Raw genomic sequence first — 12,298 nt, 5'->3', positions numbered from 1 at the left:
TTGTTCAACATAAGAAGTTGAACATCTTCAGCAAAAAAATTTGTTCAACATAAGATGAAGATCATTCTATCCTTACCACCCCATGTTGAACTTAAGATGAAGAACATCCCACATTGAACACAAAATGTTCAACACAAGATGTTCAAGAAAATCTTCATACATGTTCTTCACCGTATGAAGACGCTCCTACGTTGAATATCTTCAGTACAAGAATTTGTTCAACATAAGATGTTCAACTTCTTATGCTGAAGATCCCATGTAGATCAGTATGTGCAAACATACAACGTAGCAGCTGTTAGTGAAACGTCTATTCATGGCTTCAGCAAGGAACCAACTAGTGGTTCTCAGATTCAGCATAGCTTCATATCCTTTATACCTAATTTGATTTTATTATGTCTGAGATTATTTTTTGTTTTGTTTGGGAACTTGTGTGATGTGAGGGATTAGCTGCTGATTGAGAGTGCAGGTCAAATGCAAGTTTAATTCGTACATCAATCCAGTTTCTTTGATATGTGTGTGTGTGGGGGGAGGGGGGGAGTGGTGTGTGTGCAGGTGTTTTTGTGGGGTGGTGTGTGTGTATATATTAGAGAGAGTTTGTGTGTGTTGAACTCTTTTTTTTTTTTGGTGTTTAAATGGTTTTATAATTCACCGGTCCAAAATGACCCATAAGACAATTTTTGGACCCTAGTGGTGCTCAGCCCACATGGAAATATAAACAAAAACAAAGGGTCACTTTTTTTAATGATGGGGTCAATTTAGGAAAAGTCATAAAATTTCAAGTCGGAAAAAGATAGTTTAAGGTATTTTTTCTACAGCTAAACATGCTACTGGGTCTCTTTTGACCCACAAGACAACACAAGGTTTAAAGTTAGTAAGTCTAGTTAATTGTAGGTGACAAATGATACAAGAGAGTTATAAAATAAAGAAGATTCTCTCTTTACCAAGCTGTCTGTTATGTTTTAAATCAGTCAAAACAAAGAATCTATCAGTCACCCTACATGGAGTGCAGTGTGGCTTGTGTTGTTGATTTTCAGCTGTCCCTTGTATCAAGCATGCAGTGACAGCAGAGAGAAAAAAACTCCCCTATAAAAAGGAAGAAACCTCCAGCAGAAGCAGAACCTGATTCAGTGACAAGTCATGTAACTCATCACACAACTTGTCATGAGTCATGTGACAAAGTTACAAGGTTATATTGAAAGGCTCCAACACTCACAGTGTGAGGACTATTGAACTGAACCAGAAAAACATGACAATGTAAAACAAAGATCCCCCATTAGATCCTTGCACAGCCTGATATCAGGAATGTTTATTTTTTAAAAGCTTCTATTGGCTCTAGAGGCCTTTATTTGTTAGTGAATTGACAGGAAAGTAGGTAAAAAGAGAGAGAGGTGAAGCCATGCAGCAAAGGTCATCAGGCTGGAACTCGAACCTGTGACGTCCAAGTTGAGGACTAAAGTCTCCATATGCAGGTTGTGCTTTTCCCTTGCACCATCGCAGTACCCCAGAGTAAACTTTAATGAATCATAGACAAATCTGATAGAAAATTATATGTAATAGATATAAAACATGTATAACTCAGAAAAGCCCACACAATTTTCTGTGTGATTGTTGCAGTTTCTTAAAGTTAACAATAACTAACTGATAAGGTTCTCTTCAAACCTTTGGTTTCTAATATGAAAACAGTATGAAGCTGAGGGTAATGATCTGAAGCTAACTTTTAATAATATTGCACATGGACTTGGACTAATGGTAAAGTAGATGTTCTTTATTGCTAAATTTGAAACTTAGCAACTTGCAACACAAATCGGTCCAGCTGTCACATCTAAAGAACTCAGTTCTTAGTGAGTCATTGCTGTTCTCTAATTGCCATGAGGCTTGAAATAGTGATTTGTTATTGTTGGTATGTGTGTTGATACATGTTTTAGTGTATATGAATGTGGAGCTCTTTACAGTCTCTATGAGGATTAGCTGCCTCCCCTGACCACACTGCAGAAGCTATCAGTGTAGCGCAGCCCTGATAAGATGTCCAGACCGCTGCTGTAATGGCCTCCATCCACGGCCCAGCCCTTCAATTACGGTTATCATATGAGTCTGCTGAACACCAATTCAATAAAGGCCTGCTTGGGCTGCTCCCAACATCACACACACACGCACACGCATGCACACACACAAACATACACATATTCTCCCACAGCTCATAAATACTACAGTTGAGAAAAATCTCCCTGGAACTCTCATATTGCATTGTGTATTGTGTATTGCATATAATAAATATTGATATTTTTTGCATTCTATGGAATTATTACATAAAACATTGTTTGAGATCTAGAAAAACCAAAGCAGTTGTTAATCTAACAACTGTCACTGACTTTGGTTCTGTCTGCCTGGAGAAGCTCATCCTAAAACATAATCCAACGTTGCAAGGATTTGGGCAAACTTTCTGATTATGTTTTAGGCTCATTTTTGGCTTTGGAAGATAAAGGAAAATCATAATATCAGAGTATATGAAGGAAAGGAACCTAGAATCTCAGCTAATGCAGACTTGGATACACTCCGAAGCTGAGTGAGTCAAAAATAACCAGAATCAGTTGGCTTCACATTTTTCTAGCTCTGACCAGTGATAGTTTTAAAAACTAAAAGAACGACCTCCATAGAAAGGTGCACACTGTGGTCCATCTGCTGGTGTGATGGAGACTTCAGCTCTGAGGAGGAACTTTGTGGAAAAGGCGGTGCTTGGTGAGATTAAGTGTTTTTGAGATTATCTGTTCTAGTGGCGAAGGATTTCTCAAACATGCATGAAAGAATAAATGAAACACTCCAGGTATGATTTTGATGAGGGAATAACATAAAATGACATAAGCTCACAATAGTTGTTATTACATAACACTGCCCTTTTAAGATTGATTCCTCTTTCTAGTAGTGGATGATGTGCATTTGGAAGGATTTTTGCTGATTTTTTTTTATTTTTAGACATTTGTTAGGTTGACCAACCGCTTTCAGTTTGGTAATCAGCAACAAGCACAAGTTGATTTGCAACTGGTAGAAGTTGCTTCTGTATGTTTGTCATTAACTAAATCAAAAGACGCTGCTGCTCCCTGTGCCTTCCCTTTCCATGTGTCTAGTCATGTGAAGAGATAGTAAATAAAGTAAACAATTACTAATCATTCAGGCCATAAAGGCTACTTACAATAAGTGAACATACGATTTAGCTAAAATGTCTTAGTAAATTAGATCTTTTTTTCTGTTTGCACAAAGCGGCCATCATGGGTTAGTAAAGAACATGAAAATATTGTGATATGACTCACTGTTACATTTTCTACCCAGCACTACATCTTTGAGCTATGTCTTACCATAAACATTTTGTTGTATGAGCTGCACATTGGTGCAGTTGGTAGCATCATTGCCTGGCAACAAGAAGGTTTTGAGTTCAGATCAGTCTGGGGTCTTTGCATATTCTCCCCCTGGATGTGTGGGTTCTCTCTGGGTCCTCTGACCTCCTGCCACAGTCCAAAAGGCTTGATTGGTTGGTCTAAATAAATGTGCATGGATTTTGTTGTACAGTCAGACACATTTTAAGGTTGAGAAGAAAGTAGAAAAAAAAAATCAACTTTTTATAATTATTTAAGGAGTATTATTAGATCAGACCTTTACAAGATTTGAAATACTTATTACCCCATGAAGATTAGTCAGCTTTACTGTTCTCATCACTCATTGTTACTGTACTGTTATTTTGAAATGATCCTGCAGAATACGTCTCAGCCTGATAGTTGCTTAATGCCTGCTGCTCCTCTCTTCCTCCAGGGCATGCTGTCAGAAACGCCGTGTGCCTGTCAGAGAGGATTGCATTCTGTCGGCCACACCAGTTGTACATGTTGCCATTTTTGTAACTTTGTGTGCTGTACAAGTCAGCAAACAGGAAGTGCAGCAAGATATTCTAAAAGAATATTTAGTTGATGCAAAGTCGAATATTAACAATGCGGTGATAATTATAGTAAAATTTTTAATACTCTCAAAAATGCCTAAAAGATCTAAGGGGAACAAGTACAAGGTCAAACTGTGTAATGCTGTATATTATCAGTGGACTCTCTATAGTTTCTTCTTCTTCTGCTAACTGCTGAATTCAGGCAGATTTAAAATCAGCTGAAATGAGCTCCACTTGGCCGCAGTCTGACCAGCTGCTGGGAGCCTTCTAGTTTCTTTTTCATTTTCACTCTTACTTTGATTAAATGTTTTACTGGGAAAGATCACCAAAATCACTCTGGATTTCATTCATAAAGAAACACGGTTGTATTAGCGAGGGAGTCTACGCCCTGCGATCAGGATAAAGTGAGACTTTGGATCCAAACAAGCTTCTGGACAAACAGTGGTCCTGCTTTGCTCCTGTAGTGTTTATAGTTGTTGAAATGTCACAATTTATCAAGAAAAATATGCAAAATAAAACATTCAACAGCTTTTTGTTGTTGTTATTAATCTTTGGTTAGAAAGATTAAAGTGTTCATATGTGCATGCAACATAAAAAGTGAACTCATGGATGATTTTTATGTGCATTCATTTTTCCTCATTTCATATTCAGAGGTGTCTCAACAACAACTTGAACATTGTGGTTATCTTTTGGGAAATGCTGCTTATTTCCTTCTTGGTTGACTGAAAATATCTGTCTGCCTAAGGTGTGAATAATTTTGGGCTTAAAACTACCTCAAAAGTTATGAACCATCCCATCAGCTACAGCAGCATTTATGACTGCAGTCCAGTGTCTTAACAACCGTCCATTTGGACACATAGTGTGTTATAAGGTTCTGCCAAACAGATGATAGCCAGCTGTTTGTGGTCAATCTGCAGGGGAAAGTAAAAGTGTGCTGCTTTGAGTTTAAAGGCCAAATACACTTTGCTCTCTTATTGTAATAATTCAGATCAAAGGTTGCTGAGCACTGAATGTCTCAGAAGAGACAGACTTAGTGAGCCAGATGAGCTGAGTTGAATCAAGAGGCTCAGTGCTGACCGCCCTCAAAAGCCAGTATGCTACTTTCATTATTTATTCATAAAGAAGCTGTTTCTCTGTCATCGTTATATTAATAAAGTATATCACAGACATTTCAATCAGACCTCCAGACCTGTGAAAAATAGTTTCTTAAAACAGAAACATAAAAAGCACAGATCTATGCAGGACTGCAGAAGCAGACATTTTTGTGGATCCTGTGTGTTTCTAACATTTTCCAGTGAGTGCCTCCCTTTGTGTTCAGCTAGTGGGAATGAAAACTCAGATGACTTGCAGTGGGAGGAGCAGCAGGTATAATGAGGTGTTTGGGAACTGGCGTGCTGCTCTGCTTGTTGCAGCGAGGCTCTTGGTACAAACCCAGGATGGTTCAAATAAATCCAAAAGCATCATGCAAGACAAACTGAGCAGTTCCCTGCTGAGTCCAGCCGTCGCTCTGGGACTTTTTACAGCATAACAGTATCCTCTGCCACTGCCATCACCCCCCACACACACACACACACACACACACACACAGCCTTCTCTGCTCCGTCTCTCCTCATACACAACACTACTCTTGCAGTTTTCTCATCCGGCCCCAGGGGAGGATGTCTGTTTACAACACTGAAAACACAAGAAAGCTTTACTCCTTAAAGATTAAATATTGTTAGTAAAAATAGAACATGGCATGATTTATTTCTAGGATTTCTCATCAGAAAAATAAAGAATGACGAAAAATATTTTTCAGCGTCTACAAAATGGTATAACAGTCAGTATTGTCCATTTATTATCTTATTTGATTGGGAGGGAAACAAAGCAACAAAAGACAGCATAAAGCTTTGAATGTGATTTAAATATTTTTGAAGCTGCATGTGGAGTTTAAACTTAGAATCAAGGAAATTAATCCAATACATGTAGAAATACATTTCAAAGAGATGCATCAAGGGAACAGACAGCAGGGGTTATGTACAGAAAATCCACTCCAGCACGACAGAAATAAATAAATTATTATTATTATTATTATTATTAATTATTATTATTATTATAGCCTTTAAAGGAGTACAAATGACTGGGCAAATAGTTGTATAAAAACAGTAAAAGAAAAAAGAAATGACAATTAACAAAATTGCGTATCTAAGCTCAAACTGTATTTATTTATTTACTTATTCATTTATTGGTCGTTACATTAATGTGTGCAACTCCTAAATCACAAAGGGAGACATATTTGGTAGGTTATTGAAGCCGTCTGTATGTCAGTAATATATCTGGCCTGTTAGATGAGCTCAGAGCTCCTGGCCGCTGAGACCCTAAAGCCCACAGAGACCCAATAAGGTGATGATGGATAAGACAGAAGAATGAGGAAAATGTGATCTTATCACAATTAATAATATTACTGCAAACTTCAGGAAAAATATGGGAGATATAATGTTTTCATAAGATTTTGCTGCCCCAGTAACAACATTTAATACCTTCAGCAACAGTGTAGTAATAGCACCAATAAAATGAACCATTATGGACAATAATATAGATATTACTATGCATGGTGATCGTTATAACAATGTTCATCCTCATTGTTCTGCAGTGGATAGCACTGCAAGAAGGTTCTATGTGCAGATTAGTGACTAAACACAGTTCTAGTGTTTCCTGCAACGTTTGCAGGAAGCAGCTGATCCAGAGGCCTCTGACATGAACCCTGAACAGTACTCAATAACTGACAGGAATTCTCAATAACACAACATTGTTTCCTCTGAAAAATATCAGGAATCATCATAAACTCTGAAACATATGCATCTTGATCATTTCTGCGATGTGAGCACCGTGTTTCCTCGGAGCTCTAAACATCTAATGCAGATAATACCATCTTATTAGGACTCAGTTTATTCAGACCGGAAGAAAACATCCTTTCATCTGGAACAGCTTGGCTTTACCAATCATTACAAAAGCAACACACACCCATACACAGAGCGAAGCTGCCCCTCCCCTCGTTAATCACTGCTGCCCATCAGCACTGTCAGTTACCAGCTGTGGAAGCCATTACATTAGGCCAGTGCTACTTACCCTGTTAGGACCACCACAAAGTCCATTACATTCCAGCCATTACGTAGGTAGGAGCCTTTGTGAAAAGCAAAACCCAAGGCAATGATCTTGATGCCTGCCTCAAAGCAAAATATTCCAATAAAGTAGGGCTCTGTGTCATCCTGGAATGGAAACAAGAAGAATTGGAGTTAGTAAGTTACAGATGATATCTTTAACAAGAGCACATTCTAGAATCTGTTTATCTTCCACTTTTAGTTGCACGAAACTCATCAGAACGTGCTATAGTTAGAAAAATGAAACATTTGACATAGTCCCAGTATTTCAGAACTTTACACCATGTTTGGCTGCACTAAAGATTTTATCAACACATTCAGTTTGGGTTTTCCATGGCCTGATAAAAACCAGCCCTTTGTTTGCTTGAGAAACAACTGTTTCCTGGAGACGTGGACTCTGTTGAGGTTTTAAATTTTATCCAATTGCTAACGTTTGCCCATGACATGTGAATCCCCCAGGTGGATGCTAGAAAGCTTACCAGAAATAACCATCGTCCACTGCTAAGACAGAAGAGCCGATCTGAATGAGGCTGCTGTTAATGTTAGATCAATATTTGGAAACTTGGCCAATGTTTCCAAATACGTTGGACTGAACAACTTCAGTCACTTCCTCTGCTGTCATTGTCAAAACTACATGTAGACTACAATTCTAGAGCAGCACAGAAAACTGACATCATCATTCCCAGCTTCTTCTGTTTGCTGATTAGATCGGTAGAATATCTTCTGGAGACAATCCGTGTGGAGGGGAGAGAGGCAAAACTGTTCTGGAAGTGAAATTTTTCTTCAAGCAGAGTTCAACAGGAAGGCTATGCTAGATTTTCATGAACACAGTATATGTGCTTCCTCTTAGTCATCAGGTTTTTAGCAAGACACCTGAAGTTTGATGAAAACAGAATCATGACAGAGTGAGACAAAAACAAGCTCCTTTGCTGTTGTGGTTCCTTGAGCAGGAAGTTTTCACAGAAATGCACAAAGCAACTGCATCATCTTTCCTACAACTCTGTGTTCAAAGTTCAGGTAGAAACAGCACTCGCAGGTGATTTTTCAAAAAAAAAAATTACTACTTTGCAGCGTTAGTTTAACAAAAACATCGGTATCTCTTGCACAGAGCCTCATGTAACAGATAACAGGCAGGGAACTTGTTATCTAACCTGACTCTTTATAGAAAATGAAATTCAGTGGTTTTATTATTAGTGTCTTACATTAAGCATACTAAAAGAAAAACTAATTCAGGAATGTACAAGTTGAACCAACAGGTTGTTGATTTGTGAGGGTCAGTTTTTGTCATGGAACCGGTTCTACACTGGTGGAAACAGGAGGAACTGGTTCTGATTAGCACCAGAACCAGTTCTAGGGAAACCTCTCATTGCCATTGAGACCAGTGGTGGCATTTTGACTTTAAAATAATAAAGTCCTCATTTAATGTATTAATTAATACCTTAAATAAGTATTATTAATCTTCCAGAAGTTTAATAAATGAGTCTTTGGAAAAGAAAAACATTTAAATATTGTACCAGATATTGAGTCTGAAAACCCATTAAAGCTGTCCTTTTACATCTACTTGAGAAACAGAAGCAGAAACACAGCATCCTCTCTTTTTGTCTCCACATTGTTTGCTTGTCTAAATTGTTACGTATGAGAACTGATGGAAAGAAACAGTCTGACATCAGACCTTTAACCCATCCTGCTGAGGGACAGTCGGTGCTATCACTGTGATCCACAGTTCATCAGCTCTTTGCCTGCACAGGAGGGCTCACAGCACTAGCTTCTTTAATGGAAAGCTTTAACCAGAGGGCTGTCGGGGGGGATTAGGGTACAGCAGGGGTAACCTGACATAATGGCACACAGGGGAGATCAGAAGCAGCTCTGCAGGGTTCAGCCTCACCTGCAGCACTAAGGAGGCGGTGTGACGCTGCTGGTGAGACTAGGAATGAGGATCACTGGCAGTTAAAGAACTTGCAGACAGACACCAAGCTAACAAAACAAAAACGGCGGTCTAGTCTGGATCTGGTCCACTTAGAGAAGTTTTGCATGCTGCAGTGGAAGAAGTGTAATACTCACCAAACGTTCTGACAGCGGAGTTTTGTCCAAAGCTGGCAGGTGTTGCTCCAAGGCCAGAACAATGCAGTTTGCTATGATGGTGGCCAGGATCATGTACTCGAATGGAGTGACAGTGTTAAGGATGTTTGGTGAAAGGATGAGCTAACATAACAGAGCTGGAAATGATCTCTCTGCAGCTGAAACTAAGACACATTCAACTAGCATATCACTTTCAGTTAGCTTCTAAAAGGGAGCTCTTGGTTCAGTTTCTCACTACCAATAAATGTGAGCTAGTATCATACTAGAAGGTAACAACAGGACGAGTCAACAGAGCAGAGCAAACAGCTGCTGTAAGAAGCAACATGTGTTCACCTGCATCACATGGCAACACCAGCGTTATTTCAGCATCCTCTCTGGATTACCAGCTGAACTATTTATATCTTGACATTATGATGTAAATCCACTAACGTCAAAAAGCTTTTCAGGTTATAGTGACATAAAAAATATGCAAACAGATAAAGTCTTAGAATCTGTTTTTTCACAAACAGCCTTCAGTCAAAAAGCTCTTGAGATTGTTTCATTTATGTGAATTTATGCTCGTGTTTGTCAAGAATTGTCAAGATTGAGCAATCTTGACAATCTGTGCCAAAATTGTTCATCTGAACACAGATTAGTGTCAAGATGAGCAATGAGTTACAGGATCTGGAAGTTCAGTGGGAATCAGTCCAGAGGAAATCTTAGCCACCATCCTGATATCCACTGAGCAGGATGACCAAGATGCTGCGCTGCATCCTTTTGTAGGCAGTGATTCAGATAGAAGCAGCCACGGAAACTGTTTGCAAATATGAAAATCCAAGTGAGCCAGAGACAGATATACAATTTACATGGGAACTTGACTATAAAAAATAACAAATGAACTCTTTACTGTGCGCATTAGTTAGTAGTAAAGATATCATATGAATATTTGAAGGCACAGCAGTGTCTGTCAGGAAGATGCTGTTGCTCCCTATGTAACTTTAGTAAGCTGTGTTGACTGTGCATCACTGTATTGCTTCCCCTGATGCCTTTTGACTGGAATCCACTCTGAAGGAAGCAGCAGCAACTGGCACCAACTCAATGTTTTGCTCGGTCTGGTAAAAGTTGTGCCAATATAAAAACCTCTCCTCTGCACTGACTGGTCATGAATGTTACATCACTGAACCAGAATGCAATGTGAACCCAAAGTAATGGTGGACACTATAGTTCAAAATTAGGACACTTCTGACTTATAATAGCACACAAACAAGGCTAAAGTATTCTCTCCTACTACCAATCTGACCACATTTTCTTTAATCTGAGAGCCTTGATACGGAAAACGCAGAAAGTTAAACTCTAACCTTACATGCATCAGTGCTAAATATCTGCATGTTGTGATTGGTCCCTTAAGATCCACATCCTCAATAAAAATTAATCAAAAGTCCTTCCACTACATTGTATTCACTTCCTCATTTCACAAGGGGGAGTTATAATGTTATAACTGGGCTGGGGTTGTTTAGATCACTTCCCCCCATCATTAATGATTAAATAATAATTTTTGAAAACAACTGGATTGGCCTATATCGACAGAGTCTGACAGCAGAATTTATTTGAGGAAAATCAAACCAAAAACAGGGGCATGAGGGGAAGCACTTCTTCACAGCACTGTAAATGATCAATCATTCTTTTAGTAGGATTTGAAGCCTGACTGTTGGATCACAGCAGACAGCAGCTACTCCATGTCAGCAGCAGTTTGTTCAGACATCCTGACAAATGAATCTGTGAGCGCAGCTTGTTTGTTTCTTTGAGTCACACCCATGAGGAGAGCTGCTGTTTGAAGGCAGCCAGCAGCTCCAGAGGGACCGAGATCCTCCATCCTCACCGAGAAACTCACCAAACACCAGCCTTTATCCTCAGTTCTGAAGCCAAACCCAGTTCATAAATGTATGTTTCATGAAACACCAAAGACAATCAAAACAAACACACCTTCACAGAATAGAACACTGCAGCACAGCCTGGCTTCCAGAACGGCCCATATGATGGACTGAGGCTGTTTTATGTTAAAAGATGATGTGAATAATATGTGCAGAAATGTTAACAGCAGATGTATTTCTGTGGCTGAAAGCCAAATAACCCCCAGCAGCAGCAGCAGCAGCAGCTACCTGTTCCTTTATAATTTATACTGAATGAGGCTGCAGACATCATGAGACCTAACTGTACAATGAATGCTCCTAATAACATGTTTCTGACTGAGGTCTGCGCTGTACACAGTAAGGATATGGCCATTCTGTGATCTTTTTGGCATATTTCCGAATGATATTATCCTCGCTAAAGATAAACAGGGAGCGGTTGACGGTGAGGCAGTTCTGTTTGACTGGAATGGGATTGTAAATAGCCATGGTCCTGGCTCTCTGAGCCATGGTCTGTTTGTACATCCTCTGGCCCCCCGGAGGCCCCGGCTGCCGGTTGGCCCCTCTGGCTGGCCCCGTGGGGCCGCTGCCTCTGAAGCGGCTGGACGCGTCGTCTTCAAAACGAGCCATTCTGAGACTACGAAAATCTTGCTGGAGACACCGACACTGACAGAACAGGAATGGAGATGAAGCATCACAGCAGAGCCTGCTGCACCGTCCCCCGGCAGGTCCTCACTGACAGAGTCAGCAAGAAGATCCAGCAAAGCAATGAGAGTGGCTCCTCAGGGTCGCTCCGACAGCTCCTGGTCTCCGCGGCTCCCCATGCCGCCGGCAGCTCCGAGGTGAATTTGTTGCTCAAAGTTCAGCGGCTGCCCCTCCATGATGCATCATTTTCCTGGGTGTTGCTCCTCCGGCTGCCCGCCCCGCTCCTCAGAGGAGACAGATCCATCCATCCAGTGAAAACAACTTCCCAGCTATTTGACTGCAGAGACGGGCTTCAGTCAGTCTGTGATCCCCAGCCTAAGAAGAACGCCCAGAAACAGCCGCATTTCCTCCTCCGGGAGGCTCCAGTCGGCGCCGAGTTGAATGAGGAGTGCGTGTTTCTTGGAGCTGCCGCTCCCCACGGAAGCTGAAAAAACACGCCGCCTTCAGACGATCCGTCTTCCGCAGAGGAATCACGGCTCGGCCGCTCGATTCCACGAAACCTCCTTTAAGAAGAATGTAGACTCCACTTTCCCGAGCGCCGCTCTTCCATACCCCCATGTGGCTGA

The 12,298-nt window shown here is 40.4% G+C and overlaps 1 protein-coding gene across 17 annotated transcripts in view; it reads right to left on the bottom strand.

The window, feature by feature from the left end:
* The window catches only part of cacna1ba (calcium channel, voltage-dependent, N type, alpha 1B subunit, a), a 70,964-nt gene extending 59,296 nt beyond the window's left edge, over window positions 1-11,668 (bottom strand). For all 17 annotated transcript variants that reach the window (XR_001662807.1, XR_001662808.1, XM_016674140.1 and 14 more), the window contains exons 1-3: window positions 11,398-11,668; window positions 9,124-9,229; window positions 7,031-7,170 (exon numbers count right to left, since the gene is read on the bottom strand). Coding sequence is in view for 15 of the 17 variants with exons in the window: in XM_016674140.1 (XP_016529626.1) it covers window positions 7,031-7,170; window positions 9,124-9,229; window positions 11,398-11,657 (506 nt within the window). In the remaining 2 variants the exon portion in view is untranslated. The remainder of the gene's footprint in view (window positions 1-7,030; window positions 7,171-9,123; window positions 9,230-11,397) is intronic.
* Between the last annotated feature and the right edge of the window lie 630 nt (window positions 11,669-12,298).

Source organism: Poecilia formosa, unplaced genomic scaffold (genome assembly GCF_000485575.1).
Source record: "Poecilia formosa unplaced genomic scaffold, Poecilia_formosa-5.1.2 Scaffold91, whole genome shotgun sequence".
Classification (NCBI taxonomy): domain Eukaryota; kingdom Metazoa; phylum Chordata; class Actinopteri; order Cyprinodontiformes; family Poeciliidae; genus Poecilia; species Poecilia formosa.
Note: the sequence above shows the minus strand (reverse complement) of the source record. Positions and strands in the feature narration are given on the sequence as shown.